The 22,855-nt window shown below is 43.9% G+C and overlaps 2 protein-coding genes across 2 annotated transcripts in view; both read left to right on the top strand.

Moving 5' to 3' along the window:
* The first annotated feature begins 7,502 nt into the window (after positions 1–7,502).
* On the top strand, positions 7,503–10,877 carry LOC136577985 (uncharacterized). Its single transcript, XM_066577896.1, has 2 exons — positions 7,503–7,859; positions 10,555–10,877. Exons 1-2 carry the CDS (start codon positions 7,532–7,534, stop codon positions 10,875–10,877), a joined length of 651 nt encoding a protein of 216 aa, XP_066433993.1. The 5' UTR covers positions 7,503–7,531.
* Positions 10,878–12,820: 1,943 nt separating this feature from the next.
* Positions 12,821–22,855, top strand: part of LOC136577984 (uncharacterized) — a 1,034,970-nt gene continuing 1,024,935 nt past the window's right edge. Inside the window, exons 1-2 of the mRNA XM_066577895.1 lie at positions 12,821–12,943; positions 13,198–13,549. Coding sequence (XP_066433992.1) covers positions 12,821–12,943; positions 13,198–13,549 — 475 coding nt within the window. The remainder of the gene's footprint in view (positions 12,944–13,197; positions 13,550–22,855) is intronic.

The raw sequence follows: 22,855 nt of genomic DNA, 5'->3' as shown, positions 1-22,855 counted from the left end.
CTTGGAATGTGTAAGCAGAATGTGGAATTACACTCCCCTGCATCTTTCTCATGGAAAAACAGCCTGAGGGAAGGGGAACACTGGGACTTCATACACTGATAAGGAAAAGCTACTTAGATAGTGAACACAGTATAAGTGTGTTTTTTTTGTTCTCATCTAGTTAGAGGTGATGTGTTTGGTAGCGGGATATAACTTGGGGCATTAATATATGTTAATCATAGACTCATTACATACTAAGCCAACCCTGAGTTATGATGTTGGGGGTGTACGAGAGTATTGATGCGTCATGTTCAACTATGTATGTACAGTATTGATGTGAATAAACCAGAAGTGTATTAGAGAATGACCAACAAGCAGTCAGACTCGGATACATCTGCGTGCATGCAACTTCTCATTATAACCAATTTGGAGCAGGCAGTGAAGTACACTTTATTGAGCCACATTGGTTTACTCCTATTCCTAATTCCTTTATTCCTGTAAGGCAGGGGTGCACAACTCCAGTCCTCAAGGGACTCCAACAGGTCATGTTTTCTGGATTTCTTCAGTATTGCATAGAAAATGTATTTATTGCCAGTGCCTCAGACATTGCCACAGCTGTTCTTACTATAGGATATGCTAAAAACAGGACCTGTTAGGGTCCCTTGAGGACTGGAGTTATGCACCCCTGCTGTAAGGTGTGACCCGCTCACAGTAAGGGTACATGTCCACGACCGTGTTTTTACCGTGTATCATGCAAGCATAATATGTGGTGAATGGAGGCAATGAAAGTTAATGAAATTTCATTGTTCCATGCACACCGGTGTGTAGACCCTGCGTATCAACACCCAAGAGAAATTGCAGCATGCTCTATTTCTCTGTGTATCATACGCAGCCCTTGTATAGGTTGCATATAATACTCTGTCCATATGCAATAGATTGCATATGGACAATGATTCCATACACATCCCTGAATAGAGCGTGGAATAAAAAAAAAAAAATCACACTACACATGTCTTTGATGTGTGATTCGTGGGCATGTGCAGTGCCATACTCAGCCCATATGCAGTCTCTGCCAGCAGAGTGTATGGGCTGTAATTTGTAGAATGCTGCGGGAGACCAGCAGCGTTTTACGCATAAGGCCGTATTTAAGATGTTTTTAAACATTTCTCATTTATTATCTGTACTCTTATTTTTGAGGACATTGTCCCATCTGTGAGCTGACGGCACTTTGCCTTCCTAAAGTTTAATTTTTAAATTGTGTTAAAAACATACAGAGCAAAGTGCAATCAGCTAATATGCCACCAAAATCTAAACCTTTTGAGAGTGTAGACTATACTATTTATACAAATACAACCTAATTTATATACACAACCGCCTTCATGGAATTTTACAACAGTGATTATAAGAAATTTAAAACTACAATGAGTACTCAAGCCCTTCACAGTAATAGACAGTTAAAACTATTATACTTTATTAATAATAATTAAAATAACGGGCCAACACAAACAGACTCACGTACATCAACAAACATATAAGTTCTGATAGCCTACTATTTGATTAGAGCCTAGGTAGGGCCCAATTCGTGATGGGAAATCAGATATGGCTGAGTTCCCAATAATTGGTGAATTACAGTCAGAGATCTAGAGAGACTTCAGATGCCGTAAATCCAAACACAGGAATTTGGACTGTGCATCAAATAGTATCTCTTTCTATAAAGAGCAGGCATCAAAGAATAGATACTAAATTGAGAGCTGTCAATAACGCAGCAGAGATTGGCTAAAGTTCTGCCGTTTATACTGGCCAAGGAAGAGTGGTGCTCGGTTGTGGTTTGCAGAGCATCATAATAGCAATCTGCCATTTGCCAAAATACTCGGACCAGTAACTAGCTATCGCAGTGCTTGATTGACCTATACCAATCTAATATGGTTCTTGGTTCTATTGACTAATAACGATTTATATCTGGTTCTTGGTTCGATGCGTTTCTATGATTGATGTCAACATTTTATCAGGAACCTTACAATAGTCATATCAGTATTTGATGTAGGTATTGACAGCTATGTCTAGGAAGAGAGGGCAGAGATGACTTTGTGAGTTACACCAGACTGGTGCAGACAGAAATCAGAACTAAATAAAATTCTGTTAATGGTAATTGAGAACCTAAGACTATCGCCAGGACCACTGCCAAGGCAAGTGGTCCTGGAGCAGCACAGGTCCCAAACCCACACAATATTCTCTATGTTTTAGATCAATATCAGTGTTAAAGACGAGGTCAGATGACCAGCCATTCTATCTGCCTTGGACCCACAATCGGATCACTACTCTTCCAAAGAGCTTTCAAAAAAAAGAAAAAGATAATAGAAGATGAAGTGAGAGACAGCGCCTCCGGCCTGGATGGTAGACCGGAGGTTATCAATACAATACAATGAGTACTTAAGCGCATCCCTTATGAAGACAAAATATACTGTGCAAAAAAACTGCAAGATGTGAGGAGTTTATACATACCACACATGTATATGTTCACAGGTGCGCGTGTTAAAGAAACGCCAAATCTACAGGAGTGCTTCAACCAAATTTTGCATGCAAATTATATTGGAGATTATATAAGTGTACCTTTTTCATACCCTTTTACAGAAGGTAACCTTTTAAATTCTAAAACTAATGTAATGTGTTAACTAAGATTGCTTTCAAACGGGGGTAAAATGGGTGCTTTTTGCTCCCATATTATAGACGCAATAATGCAATGACAAATTCTGTAAAACTAATGCGTGTAGATAAGTGATCATTCTCTGACTGGTACCGAGATGCTTGAGTGGGGCTTGAATGTGTGTGAGGCCTCATGCACATGGGCGAATTATCATTGCGGAATCTAAAGCGGGCGTCCACCTCCGGATTTTGTAGCAAATGCCGCCCATAGCATGCTATGGAAAAGTGAATTTTCACGGACACAAGCGGAAATCAATTGCAGTTTCTACTCGCAGAGGAAAAATTGCAGCATGCTCCATTTTTGTGTGGATTCCGAAGGCTGTTGCAGTAGTCTAAGCAGGAGATGACCTAGGCAAGCACTGGCATTTTTGTTGACTTGAAGTTGAGGAAAGAATGGATTTCAGAGATGTTTTTGAAACATTAACATAACTCATTACCGTCAGTAAGTTTCCACACAGTTGGCAGGGGAGTCTTAGGAAATTGGCGCAGATCAAGCCAAATATTCCTTCATTCCTTAGACAGTAATCCTGATTCTTCATTTGGTGTCTGTAGCAGATTCGCTTATACTGCCATCTTCTACACCAGAAGGCAGGAGCTCCATTCCTTGCCTCTCACTGTATTTCCTACAGCGTATCTGACCACCAACATGGTTCCAAACTCCCCATTTTGGTCTCCAGACCACCAGCTTCTGCCCTAGTTATAGGAACATCCTACATTTTAAAAAGAACAGCATAAAAATGACATTACATTACATGTGCGTGTGAGTGGGAAACTAATATTTTGTTGGGAAGGTATGAGGAGATCCAAGACAGGGCAAAACCTGTGATGACCTCTGGTGACCACATAAACAATATTTCTCCATAATATCTAGTTTTCTGTTTGATTCTTCCGGTTTTTTCACGAAGTTCTCATGATTTCTTTGCGAATGTCTCCATCCACCTTGTTGCTGGTCGTCCTTTTTCCTTTCGGTTGTCTACTATGGTTTTTGCTGATGAGCTGGGTCTTCTCGTATTACATCCAGGACAAAGTAAAGCTTCAGTCTGGTCATTTTGAGCCTTAAAGGGGTTGTCTGTGATAAATCTATATTCTAAAAACAGGTTCCTCATGTCTGAAAAACAAATAAACTTATACACACCTCTCCTGGATCTCTGCATGTTCGCCGCTGCAGCTCTGCCCCTTGTGTCCAGTCTGTGCTTACAAGTTGCAATCAGTCTGTGTATGGGACATCACAGGTTGCTGCAGCGAATCACAGACCTCAGTGCTCAAACGCTAAGGTTCGAGATTGGCTGCTGCAGCCTGTGACGTCCTGTAGATAGGTTACTGCAGCTTGTAAACATCGCATCGCAAGGAAAAGCCAAAGTTGCTGGTACATGAAATGAGGGGACCCAGAAGAGGTGAGTATAAGCTTGTGTATTTTTTTCAGGCATGAGGAACCTGTTTTTATCTCAGACAACCCCTATAAGTGGGAGTCTCGGCTTCATCCTTTGGGTATTCTCCAAACACATAGTACTAGATAACATTGCTCCTTATACAGTAACCAATGACATCTGTATCCCCAGCTGCCCTCAAGGTCAATATCAAGGCTTCCAGGACTCACGATGGTAATGATCAGATTTATATGTGTGAAGCAACCAACTATTTCCCAGAAGAGGTGACAATGCACTGGATGTTGGATGGGAAGAGAATCGATTCTCCTCGACAAAGTAACAATGAATATTTCAACAAAAAGATTTTTTTACCAGATTCAGCTAGATGGAAACAACCTGCCTTCTCAGATCTCCTGTGAGGTCCAATATGAGACATTATACAGCCCTTTAATGACAACACAGGAAGTTAAAGTGGAGCGTAAGTCAATCAACACAATTACTATATTATCTGGTTTCTATGCTTTACATATATTACTTTATTTTGTAGTTTATTGCCACAATTCTCCGGTGGTTACCAAATAACTTGCATGATGCTCAGCGGTCATTACTTGCCAGCTCTTCTCTAATCCAAAGCTGACAATGTACAGTAAACGGCTTAGTATGTGCAGATATTGTACAGTGAAGATCCTACTTTCCTACGGCCTGCGGCGGACAAGTGAACAATATATTGGCCATTTCTTAAGGTACTTTTAGATGGAATGATTATTATTCAAAAAATAGTTCAAATGAGCGAAAGTGATCGTTCGGTCTAACCGTGAGCCAACGCCAAACCAGAATCATTCGCTTTTTGCTCTTCTTTCCTTTTATGGAGGCATAAGAATCATCGTTGGCTCATTCACTAATTGTTCAGTTTCCACGGTGTTCATTCAGTCTTTCACGTCATTCACTTATACACAGTGAATGTGAAAGACTGAACGATAATGAACAATGCTCATTTGAATGAGCCAATGATGTGTTTGCCTGTCTAAACAGGCTGAATGAGAGCAATCGAGCTAGTGATGACGTCACTCGCTCATTCAAATGAGAATCAGCTAGTCTAAAAGTAGCCTTAGAGAACAACTTACAAATATCTTGACCAAGCATGTAAAGACAAAGAGCAACAGGCTGGTGAGGGAGGTCCAGCTCCACTGTGCAAAGGAGCCTCAGAGTAAAGCTAGGCCTACATTTAGGAGATTAATCAGGCGATGTAGTCTATTGATCATCTGTGGGATTATTTCTATGATCCCCCCCCCACAGTAAAAATTCTGGGACTCAATGGCCATGATGTAAAATAAATAAATACATACATACTCATCTGTTTCTCCATCCAGCGAAGGAGCCCTGGTCACCTCTGCTCTAATCCTGGAAGAAGCTCCTGGAAGCTGGTAGTGCTCACATGCTGGATGAATCAGGAAGGGTAGCGTTTCTCCTTAAGGTCCATTTACATTGGAAGAGTGTCGAGCAAACGATGCCTGACACTCGTCCCTGTATCCCCGGGCTGCTGAAAGATGAGCGATGACAATCATCGCTCATCGTGCAGTTTAAACAGCCGCCGTTCCATAGCAAATGGTGCCTGTGATATGTGAATGGAGAGGGGCGGGGGAGCGAGAGGAGAGAAATCTCCTGCACTGCCCCACCCCCTGCTGGCCACTCCGTGTGTGAGCCAGCTGTGCTAGGAGCGCGGGGATACAGGGAGGAATGTCGGGCATCGTTTGCCCGACACTCGTCCAATGTAAATGGGTTTAGGCAGAACATCTAGTGAGACGACTTATAACGCCATGCATGCTCTGCTGGGAAATTTATGCAAATTAGAAGATGTAACAATGCCTCTACAGCACCACCTAATGTAAGGTAGCATTTCTGCAAGTCAATATCAGACATTTTAATAAGTCTTGTCCAGAAGGGAAAGATACCCATGTACATACAGCTGTTTTTGGGGGGTTTTGCCCTTCATCACTGTGCAGTACGTTGATGACTTGGCTAGTGAGAGGCCTATGACATGAGCCAGGAAGGGAAGGGTTTCTCCTTAGAGAGACCACCTAGTGAGACGACTTATATGGCCATGCATGCTTCTCTAGGAAATTTATGCAAATGGCAAGATGGAACAATGAATGGTGGGTTTAGAGTGGTGGTGACCAGGACTCCTTTACTGGACAGAGTGACACTTAAAGCAGGAGAGCATAGACGTATTTCTTTATTTTACACTATTTAATTGCTTGCAAAAAATGCATGATTGTCTGCATTCAGCCAATCAAACCATACACTTGCACTCGCAACCGTGATGATATGGATCAGATATTTGGAAGATAAAAGTCTGATATTAGATATTGCAAATTATCTCATTAATTTTGTCCCTGATGGTGGCCCAAAATGTCAAAATTCGACGATTTCAAGCGACTTTTAGCGCAAATGTATGGCCACCACTAGTAATCACTATGATAGTGCTGGGCAGGAATTTTGGAAAGATTGAGTGTGCAGGAGAAAGGGGGAGAGGAAGAGGTTAATGAAATGCAGAGAGCTAAGAGACCAATGAAACCAAGATATGAGCAGGATGACTATAATACTCATAACCATTCTTATCCCTAAACCAAGGGTGTACATACCATACAGGAAGGCCATGCCATTACTATATGGCCCTCCCCTTTTGCTTTTGTTGAGAATCTGTGCAGGACTCCCTTCTCCAGAGGAACTTCAATATTGGCAAACAAGGGGGCAATTTATATGCCCAAACGTCATGGAGAAAACTTAAGAAGGGTAACAAAAAAGAGGCCCTTCTTGTCCTGGATGTCAAAATGTGATATCAAAATCAAACAGGGCGTCCCCATTTTCATACGTACATGACTCTCCTGAGCTCACATCCAGCTGTTTGCAGTCGTGGTGGTTTGTGATCTGTACAGTAGAGCTGCATGAATGTAACTGTGCTTGAATGTAAGAGATCGTGCCATCTTGGTCTCATGGGCATCCTACTAGGATTACTGGTAGCTGTGTCTCTAGCGCTCTTGTACTTCATGAAGGGAGGTGAGCGGCTCCTACAGTGGCAGTGAGCCATTCAAGGAACACTTTAGCCTCTTTTCAAAAGATTACAGTATACATGTATATTACATCGTCTATTCTTTATAATGACCTATATACTGTATAACTGCTACACACAGGGCACATATACAATAAAGCAACTTCTATTTGTCAGTATTCTTCATGCATTTTGTTTTCTTCATATTTTTGTATTTTACCAGGGGATTACATTTATTCCTATACCCTGGGGTTCGATTATCAGATATTCTGGATTATTGGACCCTGATAAAAAAGTATAGAGAGCTCAGATAACAAAACTTTACTTTGGTCTTTTCAGCTTTTGGAGAAATCCAACTACTCAAAAGGATGAACTAAATTTCCGTTTAATCTCTCCAGTTTTTTAGCCGTTTCAGGTGAGTCACATTCACAGGATGCCGACTGCGGACAATAGAGTTACCCTGTTCTGTATGGCTTCCAAATTGCCTAAAGACATGCAGGTGACCTGGAAGATCCTGGGGAAGGATGGAGAAAATATAATCTCAGATCCGACACAGGCAAGAGATGAAGAAGCGGCCCTCATAAAAGGAAGTGATTATATTGTGGATACAGACCGATCGCACTCGGATAAACTCCACCACACCATCTCTACTCTCAGCTTCACACCAGTTATATCAAAGCATAAAGACATGGAAGTATTCTGCATGTTCCACTGTGACCGGAGAAGTGAGGAGAGGAGTCTGAAATGTAGCTTCACTCTCGGTAAGAGAATTCAACGTCTTCCGAAGTATTTCTTTGTTGTGCTGCATAAGAAACTGTTTGAAGAATCTAAACAACACAGATCAACTGTAACGCTTCTAGAAATAATCTCTGCAGTAGTGCCAAGATGTCACCCATTGCTCCTTAACCCGGCTCATTAACTCATTAACGTCATTAACACCAACCAAATTGTTAATTTTTCAAAAATGAAGAAAGGAGCTTCTGTAGTTTGTGATGAATATGGATTTGTGTTTTGTCCTCATACACATTATTTATACACGAATTGAGCCTTGATTCCTTAAAGGGGCTATCCTGGGATTTAAATTTCTTACTGGCACCTTGAAGTCAGAACAGCCATTTCTGGCTATGTTCCGACAAGGCGCCCTGTATCTGTGACCATCAATGCAGTGATAGAAAGATGGACTTGCTTAATTATTATAATGAGCCTACAGCCCGTCCCTCACCTATGATGTCACTGACACCGGAAGCCTTTAATATCATGTAATGTCTTGTCAGAACGCAGCCAAAGTAGCTCATCCAATTCAGAGGTGCCGGTAAGAATATTAAATCCCCGGATAGCCCCTTTAAGTTTTTGTCTCATTAAAGTATGCACCCTTGGCAGTGATCACAGCAGTGCAAACATGAGCAATCTGTCAGCCAAGGTTCCTAAAGTTCAGCTCCGATTCCATCCCATCCCTGTTATAGTAACTCTCAATAGTGGTTTTGGATCGTAACTTGTACATCTTGGACAAAGCTGTCCAGACGATCCCAAAGGAGTTCAGTTGGGAAACCGTGTTCTTCAGCACCTGCTGTTGCCTTCTTCTGGTTGAGCAAACCTTTTGCAAAGATAGGTGGTATGTTCTGATGTTTGGGGTCGTTATCTTGCTGTGGAGTGACACCACCACCAATAAGATGAGTGCCTTCTTCAGACAAGCAATTTCACACTAATTACATCCCGTATTTCTCGAAGTGGCTCTGGCAGATGGCTTTTCAATTGGGCACTCCTTTGTGGCAGCCATTTATGTGTTCTCTCTACATGTTTTCACAACTTTACTCCGTATAAGAATACAAGGTGAACAGTGGAGTTCTATCACAGGGTACAGCGGTGAGGTAGATACCTGTGTAAGAGAAACGGTCTGTTGCCCCCTGCAACCAATTGCTTCACAGCTCGCTGTTACTCAGCTTTCATAGCTCTGTGTCTTCAAAAATGGTAGTTTTCAGAGATAGGACTATAAATAATGTATAATGCATGATGCATGTATGATGCATGCGAGAACTGAAAACAGTAAATGGACTCATTTCTGTGCAGAACACACATACCGTGTTCATCAGAGAGATAAACAAATCTGGTGGTGTATTGAAAGAAATGAGCAGAATTGTATATCAGCTGAACCTGATGATTTCTGTAGGAACGGCCAACAGTATAATGTGTATGGGGGTCTCTGGACTCTCCTCTTACAGCAGATATTGGAGGGAAGAAGGATAGGGATGTTGGATTTCTACATGCCCCATTCTTTTGTTCTCAGGGAGATAAGCTGCAGGCAGAGGAGTCTCATAGTGGCATATGGTCCATTTAGGCAGGACTAACTGTCGGGCAAAGGATGTCAGACATCTTGCCCCAAAGGGAAAAATATTCAGCAGCACTCAATCTGTGCCCACTAGGGGTGAGGTGAAAAAATGCAAACCACTCAACAATGAGTCTGAGCCTAAAGACTCAGTAGTCAATTGCAAAAGTAGTAGTGAGGAAGTGGCAGCATTCAAAAACTTCATAAATCAAATTTTATTATTCCATAGTCTTGAAAAAGTAGGCTACATTTCGGCCTTAAAAGGCCTTTTTCAAGCTGCAAGACATCTTGCCCCAGTGATGCTCTCTACTGTGCTGTTACACAGGAGCGAGTATCGTTGGCATTGCTCACAGCACTGCCAGCATGAAGGCGGAGCGGGTTGGGGAGTGTTCTCCCACCTTATTTTAAGCCTGAAGAAGAACCCTGCTTTGGTTCTGAAGCTCACTATAACATCATGTATTTTTATTAGCCATTAAAAGGTATCATATCTACAAGATTACCTGGTTTCTCTTGCTGAGAACAATTACGTTTTGCTCTACTGGCGAACACCGTACCAAACCTTTGTTTTCATCCTCCCACTTCCAGCCACTGTAAGCAAACAGTCCTTCAGAAGTGAATGCTGCTGTTACACTGAACAGCTAGTTGTTCAGTTTTCTGCATGAATTTACATAGGAGGATATTGCTTAAATTCCCACCAGGAGTGTGGGAATTTGGATGATAATTGTCCCATGTAATGAGGCCAATACTCTCCTCTTCCCAGAGGCGTAACTTGAAGCTCCCGGGCCCCAATGCAAAACCTGTAACAGGGCCCCCAACTATAATGCTTTATTCATAGTACTGAGCTCCCTATATGGAGGAGAGAGTCCTTATGGGCCCCCTAAGGCTCCTGGGCCCGGGTGCAACCGCATCCCCTGCATCCTCTATAGTTACGCCCCTGCCTCTTCCCATTCAGAACATGTTGACACTCTGCTTGTCACAAAGCGGAGCCAAAATTATTTACGATAAATAAGGTAAACAATATAAGTAATTATTGGCACAGCAGGAATTAACAGAAGGTAGTATATACAGTACAGTTGCTGGACGGTAGTATATAGCTGTGAATCTTCCTGCTGACGATACCTTTCTATTTCCAGAGAAGCCAGAAGTGTCAGGCCCCATACAGATGTCTCTGGGTGACGACAGGGACGTCCTGTGTTCTGTCTCTCTACGCAACTTTTACCCTAAAGATATGCAGATAAAATGGAGCCACGGGCCCGGATATTTCCAGGATGTAAAGACAATTCATGAGACGATTACAAATAACAAAGACTTTACATTTAATGTGAGAAGTGAATGTCGTGTTCCTGGTGATCTCTTCAAGGACCAAGGCTATAGAGTACGAGCCACATGGAACCATCAAGCTGAGTCTGGGCAGCAGGAAGTGTCCATAGCAGGTGACAAACCTCTGTATATCTAGATGATCTCTATTATTAGGATGTTGGGCAGCAGGAAGTGTCCATAGCAGGTGACAAACCTCTGTATAACTAGATGATCTCCATTATTGGGATGTTGTTGTGCCATACTAGATCAATCATCCATCAGACATTATTGCAGATAGGGGCTTTCATTTATCAGTCCAAACATCTCATGTTGTCTCATTAGTTCCAGTGTCCACTTGAAATAAATGGAATGAGGGATGTGATTGATTGAGAAAGCTTTTTCCTATTATCTTCTTCAGGGTGGCTTCACACTGGCAGGGGAATCGCATGATTTTCCAGAGCTGAGAAATCACAAAATTATGTAGCCAATGGCTTCCAATTGCTCCATGCACATTTGCGATTTAACGCTTGCAATGCAGCGTTAAAACAAAATTGCGGCATGTCCATTATTTTTGCGATCTCGCCCACTGTTTCCGATGGGGCCAGCGGCAGCAGCGCCAGCCCCATTGAAATTAATCGGTGAGGATCACGATCTTCTGGGACTGCTGTGTGACAGACTCTCCGTGATCAGGATTTTCAGGGGGGTTCTTGAAATATAAGCAGAACCCCCCGAAAAAAATCAATATCTGTAGAAAAAAAAATAAAAAAGGAAACATCACATGAGAAGTGCTGTCATCTCTGGCGTGTCTTCCTGCAGGTCCTGGCACTCTTCGTCTGCTGCTCTTCTGGCTGAGGATTAAAAATCCCCGCCTCCTAAAGCTCTGCCTCGGATTGGCTGAGCACTGTGACCAATCAGAGGCAGCGCTTCAGGAGGCGGGGATGTGCTGGGACCTGCAGGAAGACGTGCTAGAGCTGAAAGCACTTCCCAGGTGATGTCTTTTTTTTTTTTTTTTTTACACACACATTGATTATTTTCAAAAATATATTTTGCGGAGAGTCCCCTGCCACTGCTGTCACAGCAGAGGCAGAGGATCGCGATCGTGTTCCATTGATTTCAATGGGGTTGGCGCTGCTGCCACTGGCCGCATTGAAATCAATGGGAGAAGATCACTATTCTTTCAGCCCTGCAGGATGGGAGGCTGTTTCCCTGCGGAAACGTCTCGCATCCAGGGCTTCAAGAAGGATTGCAAGAGCGATATTGGGGCGTCAATCACATCCCGATATCGCTCTTGCCAGTGTGCAGGGAGCCCTTAGTGGTAAAACAGTTTCTCCATCTACTGAGGTGAATGGTATGACAGAGGGAGTGACCAATTTATCCTCAGTTAAATCCGTATTCCAGTCATTTGTTTACCTATCCCCCACTTGTAGAGACCCCCATATACATTACAGTTTAACCCTCTGAACTCACCAATACCGTTGGAGGTGGATGACTTTCTGATGTGTATGCGGACGGCTTAACTTTCCCCTGACAGATGATGTTGGGACACAGAAGGATTGGTGACATTGAATTTCAGTGCTTGATCATTTAATTTCCCACGATATAAGCCGCCACCAGAAGTGTCTGGTTTAACTCTCTAAACACATGAATGTTTAGCCAAGTCAAACCTTCATGTATATATGGGTAAATTCTGAAAACTGCTGTCGGACAAGCAATCATTTGTCCAACCTTTATTGAAGGTGTATGGAGGCCTTAAAGGGGTTGTCCCGCGGCCAAAACTAAAAAATTTTCACACCCCAGTCCCCCATGTTCAGCAAACATCACAAACTACCCATGTAAATTGGTTTTTTAGAGCGTTTCTACTCACCATGAAGCTGTTTCATGAAGTTATAAAAATCTTCTTTCAAGATGGCCGCCGTCATTTCCCAAGGTGCACCGCTGGTCTTCTCCCATGGTGCACTGCGGGTCTTCTCCCATGGTGCACTGTGGATGTTCTTCTCCAGTCTGAGCTCCACTGCTGATTACAGCTACCTCATTGGCTGATCGGCACCATGTGACGGGGGCAGAGCTACGCGATGACGCTGAGAAGGGGGAGGATCCAGGATGCAGCTCGTGAGCCCGGACCCTGCAGAAGAGGATTCCTCTCTGCGCAAGCGCGACTGTTGCGGCGACCAGAGGATAAGTTTGATTGTCGCCATGGAGATGGGGACGCCAGCACCGGAGGGGGTAAGTGTATAACTTCTGTATGGCCAATATTTAATGCACGATGTATATTACAAAGTGCATTAATATGGCCATACAGAAGTGTTTAACCCCACTTGCTGTCGCGGGACAACCCCTTTAAGGCCTGAGATGCCAAAGCTGGCCAGCCAGCCACACACACGTCTTCACACCCAAGGGCTGAAGACCTGTCCTGATCAGCGGTGAAGGGCCTCGCTGTACATTTCTTTATATGTTAATTTCTTTACCTTGTGTTACAGACTCTGAAATGGCGTCCAGTAATGGGAGAGATTGAGAAATCGGCATTCAAAGATGGTAAAGAAGCTAAACTGCTTTGCCGAATCTCTGGTTATTTCCCTGATGCTCTGGATGTGAAGTGGTTAAGAAGAGATGCAGAAGGTCAGGAATGGTTTGATGTGTCTGCCGATGACAAATATAAGATCCCGGTGATGGAGGCCACACAACAAGAAGATAAGACGTTCACCTACACAGCCTGCCTGTACCTGACTGTGTCAGCGGCAACAGACTCCGGGGCAGAATTTATCTGTCGGGTGAAACACCCCAGTTTAAGGACCCCACTGGAGCGGAGCTCAGGAGAACTCGGGGTCATCGGTGAGAATGAGCAACTTTTAAATAATTTAAAATACATGTTTAGGATCCATTCTGTATATCAGGTAGTAATAGTGACTTATAGCTAAATATCTATGAAAAATATCATAAAACAGCAAATCTATTAACTGCTTATCTATTCCCTACTGGCCTTATGTGTATTTATAGTGGCCATTTAGAGGCTTTATTCTGCACTTCTGTCTTTTGAATTGCGCTGCTGCTACTCGGGAGCCTCGCTGTCTCCAACACCCCGATGAGAAGGAAGGAATTTTCTTTTTTTACTTTTACTTGCAGGTATATAGTTCCTCTGACTATTCCCTCCACCTATCCTTGATACTCTGCTGGTCATTCACTTCTTTCCCATTTTTGCTTTTGATTGTGTTTTCAGATGGTTTTCAGGCCATCTTGACCTGTGAGAGTAGTCCCGCATATGGCATTTCATGGCTTCTGCTTCAAGTTGTTTATAACGCATATCTACAAACAAACATCTCATGTATGAGCTATGAGTCAAGATGTAATGTGAGGGAGCTAATTAAAAATGAGGGGTTCGAAGGGACATTCAGGAATGCACTGAAGTAAAATAGTAATATTCTAATGGACTCACCAGCTTTGGCTGGGAATCTGCTTAGCTATGCATATTTAATCGCAGAGTTACTCTCATTACTTTCAATGGAGTCGGCGATGCTGCCGCCAGCCCCATTGAAAACAATGGGCGCTGCAATGCGAGATCATGCAGAAAGGTAGAACATGCTGTGATTTGTTTCGCTCATGTATATGAACCCATTCAAAAGATTGGGGCTCATATTTGTGCATCTCACAATGCACAATTCTCGTGCGATTATGACACCGGTGTGAAGCCGGCCCAAGACAAATGTATTGGAAAAAACTTACCACTTGTTATCCTGTTTGGGGGAGTTTGTTAACGCTATCCCACACACAACAGATTTTGGCGCTAACCTATAATGGACAAGGTATCCTAGACCCTCTACTGAATAAAAGAATGGGCATGTCGATGGGTTTTACCAATGCCTCTACCCAGGATAGACCCTTGAGGGCCATTTACAAGAGACTATTATCTCACAAAATTTGTTCAAACGAACATATATGCGCGATAAATGTTACATCTAAATGCACAGAAAATCACTATTAGTTTATTTTTTTATCATCACTCACTTTAAGGGCTTATTTAGACGACCGTATATCGGCTCGGTTTTTACGCCGAGCCAATATACGGTGTCCTTGTCTGCAGGGGGGGGGGGGATGGAAGAGCCAGGAGCAGGAGCTGAGCTCCCGCCCCTTCCCCCTATTTGCAATGGGAGGGGGGACGTGGGCTAAGCTAAGCGTCGGTACTTAGCTCTGCCCCCGTCTCGCCGCCTCCTATTGCAAATAGGAGACAAGCAGACAAGGACACCGTGAAAACCGAGCCGATATACAGTCGTCTGAAATAGCCCTAAAGCAGCATAAAAAAAATCATCGCTGGATTGCTGATTTCTCGCTGCGTATAAACTCTACCCGCTCAGCAATGATCTGCCTGGCCATATGCTCTGCACGAGTGCTTACAACTAGCGGTGACAAAAGAAAAAGATAAAATAGGTCAGCACTACCAAATGGAAATATATCTCAATAGAAATGTATAGGTGCACGTTAAACCATGGCTGCAACATACAGTAGAAGCAGAACCAAAAATGGCAACAGTACGCAAAATAAATTTACTATCAGAGGTATACATACATATAATCAATACTCTAACCACATTAAATAATGCAAGCTTCTTAGTATATAATTCAATCAAATTACTTCACTTGGTTGGGCACACATGCCCCCCATTTATCTTCTGTCCCTCCTACTGGAGCATATGCATGGTATCCTACCTTTCCTGGTTTTATTTGTAGACTTAATCCCAAGAGAGGAGTATTCTGAGCGGTAGGAACTAGAGATGAGCGCCGCGATTTTCGAGTACTTCCGTACTCGGACGAAAAGATTCGGGGGGCGCCGTGGGTGAGTGGGGGGTTGCAGCGGGGAGTGGGGGGGGAAAGGGAGAGAGAGAGGGCTCCCCCCTGTTACGCCACGCCTTCCCCCGCGCTCCTGCGCCCCCCGAATCTTTTCACCCGAGTACGGAAGTACTCGAAAATGGCGGTGCTCGATCGAGTAATTACTCGAAACAAGTATGTTCGCTCATGTCTAGTAGGAACCAAACTTTCCCAGGTTGAGATTTACCACTTGGTATAAGCGTTAGGACCCATCTGAGCTTGGTCACCTGGACGTTGGTAGATGGGCCAATGCAATTCGATCAAATTATATACCAAGAAGCTTGCATTATTTATTGTGGTTAGAGTATTATGTGGTTGTGTGTATATGAGAAGAATCTTTAGGCGGGAGGTTTTTAATTAATGCAAAGAAAAAAACATTGTCTTCTGCCACATGAGTCATTGTGTTTAGCCCAGCAAACAATCACCCCTCCCTCCAAGTTATTTGAAAGACTGAACGACTGCTGTTTAAACCTAACGACAAATGAGAGAACTAACAACTATTTTTATACAGGTTGAAACTCGGCGATAAGCGACAAGCGAGCACGATGGCTTCGCGTTTACATGTAACGATTATTGCTCATTTTGGCCCATTTGAATGAGTTTTAACCCTTTCCAATCCAATTTTTTTGCCACGCTCATTTTTCCCAGCTCCAATTTATTTTGTGCAGGAAAGAGGTTGGTGGATTACTTGGAACAACAACATAGAAAACCACACAAATAAATTACCTAATGATTTTATTAGCACTTTTAGATAAATTAAATTTTTTAGCGCGTGATACTTTTTAAAACAAATTGCAGGATGAAGTCCAGGCTTCCTAGTACATGTTTCACAGTAAGGCCGCCTGCAGATGGCCGGGTCGGATCCGGCTGCGAGAATTCTTGCAGCGGGACCCGACCCGAGCGTCTGCAGAGAGCAGCGCGGGCACTCACTTCTCCCGCGGCCCCGGCTCTCTCATGTGCCAGCTGCTGGGCAGCCGGCGCATGCACAGAGCGGGGCCAGCGGCCGGTGAGTGACGTTTCTATGCGGGGCTCTGCGAGCCACGCACAGAAATAGAGCATGCCGCGATTTGTTTGCCGCGCGGCCAAATTGCGGCCGTCTGCCTAGGATTGCGTTTGTTAACGCAATCCTATGGCAGCTTCCAGGGGCGGAAATTCTGCGGGAAATCCCGCCGCGGAATTTTTGCTCGTGTGCAAGTGCCCTAAAAGGTGGTTTCTCTCCTTCCCACTTTCTCATTTCTTTTGCTCACTATTATGTGAGTAAGTGAGCTGGAAACAGCACTAAACAGCGCTGGATTCTTCATTTACTGAAAGCCAGATGTTCCTTCTCCTCTGCCCTGCTGCACTATATTCTCCGACAATACAGGAGGGGAGAAAGAACATGAGTGCAGTCAGTAAATGAAGAGCCCAGCGCTTATCAGTGCTGATAGTGAATGCCCGAATGTGCTTCCCTCCCCCTCTCTGCTGCCGGAGAACACCCGACACACTTTTATGTGAATAAGTGAGCTGGAAAGAGCACTGGACAGCGCTCCATTCTGCATTTACTGAATGCCCCCCTGTTCCCAGCTCACTTACTGACATAAAAGTGTGTCGGGTGTTCTCCGGCAGCAGAGAGGGGGAGGGAAGCACATTCGGGCATTCGCTATCAGCACTGATAAGCGCTGGGCTCTTCATTTACTGACTGCACTCATGTTCTTTCTCCCCTCCTGTATTGTCGGAGAATATAGGGCAGCAGGGCAGAGGAGAAGGAACATCTGGAACATCTGGCTTTCAGTAAAGGAAGAATCCAGCGCTGTTCAGTGCTGTTTGCAGCTCACTTATTCACATAAGTGTGTCGGGTGGCCTCTGTCAGCAGAGCGTGGGAGGAAACAGCATGTCGGGTCTGTCCCGACATCGGAGCTATAGAGGAAAATGATGATGTCGGGGCAGCCCCGACAGTGGATTGGAAAGGGTTAAGCGATAATCATTGCATGTAAATGGGCCTTTCTTATTTCATTCTCCCTACATTTAACTTTCACTGTCACTATATACACACAGTAACTTTAGATCTTCTTTCCTACCTGCCTAACCAAATTACTAAAGGGAACAGAAGGAGATACAATGTGTGCTACTCATAACTATATAATATGAATAATATATATTGTGTTTTATCTTTTATGCAGGCTGATAACTCGTTCAGATTCCTGTATCCAGTCAGAATCTAAAAAGACTGTCGCTCAGTCTAAACACATGTACAGGCTGAACAACGAACGATAACACTGTGCAACACAATTTTTGTAACAGATCAGCAGATAGGCGGCTTCTAGTAACTTCACTGCGCTGAATTCAAATATTATATCCGTTTTTTTCTGCCACGTAAGGTTTTCCAGTTATGGGGAATTATGTAATACAATTGCCGTTGTACTTTATTATTAAAAATAACAAAAGTGATTGTGCAACTATTTTGCAATCACTGTCACACACTGCGCGCTGACTGAACACTATAAGGGCTTCTACCCGCTAGCATTTTTTTTTTTAAAGCCGCGATATCGCTGCATTTTTTTTAATGGGACTTTCTAATGTTAAAATCGTATCGTACAAAAAAAAAAAAAATCGCAAAAGCACAAACTTTTTGTGCGGAAACACTGCGGATTATCCACCAGTAAGTTGTAATTAGTGAACTGTGTTTTTACAGATTAGACTGGGACTATGTTATAAAATGTAATAACAATCCAGACAATTTCTGCTATGTCTGCAGATAGTTCACAACAAAGACACAGCGGAGGAAAGTAACATCCTTGGTAAAGTGGGCCTATCACAAGTACTTGGGAATAAAGCTTGGTGACCAAGATAAGAAGTGGCACCGCACAACATCTGTGTGTCATGTAACAGTCATCTCACACTGCGGCTGAAAGGCAGGAGTAGATGCCATTCGCCATTCCGATGGTATGGCGAGAACAAAGAGACCACCATACTGACCGTTATTTCAGCAGGACAAATACAAAAGGATTCTCCAGTAAACAGAAAGATACAATTCTGTATCCAGATATACTTTCTGCAATAAAACCTGCGCCTCATGACACCAGATTACCTCTTCCTGATCTGCGGTCATCCGCAGCACAGATTTAATATTTTCTTTAAAGATTTGTGTTTTCCACCCAGTTGCTAGGCGATGACGCAGGTACCGGCGGCCTATTTGCAATGTCAGTTGCCGATGGGTTGCGGGTTGAACGGCATCCAATGGAAGCCATCCGTGCAGAGCCCACAGCAAAATAAAACATGCTGCGATTTTTCCTCTACTTGCAGAAATTGCAATTTGTTTACTTGAGTGTGAAAGAAGATTTTCCATAGCATGCTTTGAATATTTGCTGCGGATCCTCTGTGCGGACGCTGACTGCGAATACCGCAGCAAATATCCGTTTGTGTGCAAACTGCCTTAGTGAGAGGAGAGAATTGGGAGGGGAGGGCAGCTGAAGGTGGCACAGGCTGATGGTACTGCAGTTATGACATATATAGGTGTATGGCTGTCATGAAGGGGTTAATTAGCACTATTGCCATGTACTATTCCTAGAGTGCTCCTAAACCAAACAGATGAGACCACTGCCATCCAGAATATACTGTACCGAAGGTCTAACACTGGTATTCATCCTTAATCCTTTTCTTCTGCAGGCATCCGAGCCGTGAAGGTCACTCTTCTGAGTAAAGATAAAGTAAGAGTAGAAGTTCTACATTACACCCCAAAAGATATTAGAGTCACATGGAGACGAAGGATAGCTGTCAGAAAAAATTATGAAGACTATAAAGCCGCTGTCCTAATAATAAAGACCAACAGCGAAGGCACCTTCACCGCCTGTAGTGAGATTACATCTAAGGAGCATAAAACATATAAAGTGCTTGTGAAACACGACGCATCAAGTTCTGTAGTAGAAAAGACGGTCCTACAGGAGAACGGTAAGGAACGTGGATACTATAGAGCGCTATATGTTTCAGCCTGCGGACGGGTTCAGATGATGTCACCCTACAATGATCTGTAATCCATCATTTCCTTGCTGTTTTATGCTCACTGTCATTGGGCCAATTTGCACTTTATTCTCTTCAGTTTTCTCTATGAATGTTTGTTGTTACATGACCCGGGTATTCTAGAGTCACAACCGCTGTGACCCCTTCCAATCCTTATTGAGACCTTCCCAATAAAACACGGAGACCTTTTTATCTTTGGAAATTGTGGCCACAGCAGCCATTCTATTAACATAAATTAACAAATGCAATTTTAATAATGTATCTCTCTCTATATAATATTATATATATATATATATTTATGTATATATAATATATATGGAGAGGAGGTCCTTGGGGCTACCAAAAATAAGGTCTGGTGCTTGCAACATGAAAACCAAACCTTGTCTCCAACTGTACACCTGGCTGGGAGGCACCACTAGCCTTCCCCCATGGGAGGCTAGAACATTAAAAATTGATCCAGGCCACCCGAGATCCCTTTGCTGGCCTTCCCGCAGCACCAGACCCAACCATCAAGAATTAAAAGGGGGGAGGATGGGAAGGTATTAAATGTGAGGCCGTACTCACCAAAACTCCCTCCCTCAACTATAAAACCCCCGCCTCCAAGGACCCCCCCACCCGCCACAGCCAGCATGACTTACTCCCTAAGTCTGCGCAGCCCCCCACACCAAAAGCGCTCTTTCTATGCCTTCCTGCAGCGCCAATGTCCACATATCCGTACCGACCGCATTTAAATGAACCCCATCTTTAAACCAATAACTCCTAATACCCCCCTCCAAATCATACCTGGCACTAATTCCCCCATTCCTCGCTACAAATGCTGATATGTGCCGGTTTATCTTCACCCTCGCTTTTTGATTTTTTTTTCTACCGACCTGACTATCCTCCACAATTTTATGGGGAGCATCTTTGACCAAACAATCATCATCCTGGGGAACATTCTTCTCGACCGCAGAAAATCCTGCTGGATGTCCCTGCATAATTGTCTAGCTGGCCGACTCCCCAGGTCATTGCCCCCCCCCCCCACATGTGACACTAATATGTCAGGAGCCTTAACTAACTTTGAAAAACAAAGAACCTCAGAGAAAACCCTCACCCATACCATGCCTCTAAAAGCCAAGCAACGTATAGTTGCCTCACTTTTTGAAATACCAATCTGAAGGTCCTCCGGTCGGATCTTTGTACACTCCGCCACCCAAAAAACAAAAGAATGTCCTAGGATCCACACCAAGGCTAAAACCTTACCTGTTTAAAAAATAAACAAAATTCGAAATAATAATGCCCCAACGGCTCTATTATTCTTAAACCCAAAATTCTTTTGACTCAATCACAACCCTACTCCTCTGGCCTAATATATAACCTAAAATGGCTAGATTCCCATCTTCCGATATTCTGAACCACAGCTGAGCTTAAACCCCATGCAGCAGCCTTCCTTTGCCGTGCCAATTCTAAATGAATGCGAAGAATATCCAGCATTCTTCAATCCTAATAATTCTAAAACTTTTCTAAGGACTGCCAAAAATTGGAATTTTTCTTAAAAAAAGATCCATCTAAATGTCGTAATAAAGGGCCATCACTGCTCACAACCCCGGCCCTGTATACCTCAAAACAATGCACCAGGCACATCATTGACCCATCTACCCTTCCTAAAATGATGCGCCTACCTCTTCCACACTGGTCTGTTTTTTACCATCTTACCCTTTTTTGGGGTGATAGAGGGTGCATGTTTTTCTAGTTCCAGCTTAAAGATACTTTATATTAAGCTGCTTTCCACTGGTGGAAATCCACGCTTTGTTCATCTTAAGTGTAAGCCTGTCAGCGCTGTTAGTTATCCGTGATAATCTCCCCAGCAGCACTAAACACCCTCTCTGATAACACACTAGCGGCAGGGCAGGCGAGCACATCCAAGGCATACAGCGCAAGTTCGTGCCACGTGTCCAGCTTTGACACCCAATAGTTGTATGGAGCAAAGGGATCATGGAGGACGTTGGTACGGTCGGCTATGTACTCCCTCATCACCTTTTACACTGTTCCCTCCTACTCAGCCTCGACTGAAGAGTGATGACACAGTTTGGCTGGGGTGCCATAAAACTGGCAAAGGCCTTGGAGAGTGTTCCCCTGCCTGCACTGGACATGCTGCCTGTTCCCCTCGTCTCCCCTACTAGTTGGCCCACTGAACTACGTCCTCTACCACTAGCGTTGTCAGATGGAAAGTTTAGAATCAGCTTTTCCACCAGGGCCTTGTGGTATTGCATCACTCTCATACTCTTTTCCTCTTTGAGAATGAGAGTGGAAAGGTTCTCCTTATACCATGGGTCAAGAAGAATGAACACTCAGTAATCCTCGTTAGCCAGAATGCGTCTAATGCGAGGGTCAAGGAAAAGGCAGATTAACATGAAGTCAGCCATGTGTGCCAGAGTCCCAGTATGCAACACATCGCTATCCTCACTAGGAGGATGACTCTCAGTCTCTTCCTCCTCCTTCAGCCCATACACGCTAAAACAGATGTGAAGGAAGTAGCATGGGTACCCTCTGCAGTGTGGGCAGCAGTCTCTTCCCCCTTCTCCTCCAATACGCGCTGAGAAAGAGACGTGAGGGTCTGGTTATCAAGCGACATATTGTCATCCCCCATCTCCTGTTCTATCCGCAAAGCGTTGGCCTTAATGCCTCGCAGCGACATTCTCAGCAGGCAAAGCAGCGGGATGGTTACGATGATAATGGCGGTATCACCGCTCACCATTTGTGTTGACGCCTCAAAGTTTCCTAACACCTGACAGATGTCAGACGTCCATGCCCACTCCTCTGTGAAGAAGTGCGGAGGCTGACTACCACTCCGACGGGCATGTTGCAGCTGGTATTCAACAATGGCTCTACGCTGCTCGTAAACCCTGGCCAACATGTGCAAAGTTGAATTCCAGTGCATAGGCATGTCACACAAGTCGGTAAACTGGCAGCTAGAAGCGCTGTGTCCAGAGGATGGCAGCATCTGTGGTAGACTTTCTGAAATGTGCACACATGCGACGCACCTTGCTGAGCAGCTCAGACAAATTAGTTTTTAAGTGCTGAACCACTAGATTGAACATGTGGGCCAGGCATGACAAATGTGTTAGTCTGCCAAGCTGCAGAGCCGCCATCAGGTTACGCCCATTGTCACACACGACCATGCCTGGTTGGAGGTTCAGCGGCAAAAGCCACAGATCTGTCTGCTCCCTCAAACACTGTAACAGCTTTTGGGTGGTGTGCCTCTTGTCACCTAAGCTCAGGAGTTTCAGCACAGCCTGTTGAC

This window comes from Eleutherodactylus coqui, chromosome 8 (assembly GCF_035609145.1).
Source record: "Eleutherodactylus coqui strain aEleCoq1 chromosome 8, aEleCoq1.hap1, whole genome shotgun sequence".
NCBI lineage: Eukaryota > Metazoa > Chordata > Amphibia > Anura > Eleutherodactylidae > Eleutherodactylus > Eleutherodactylus coqui.
This window is presented reverse-complemented; position numbering and strand designations above follow the sequence as displayed.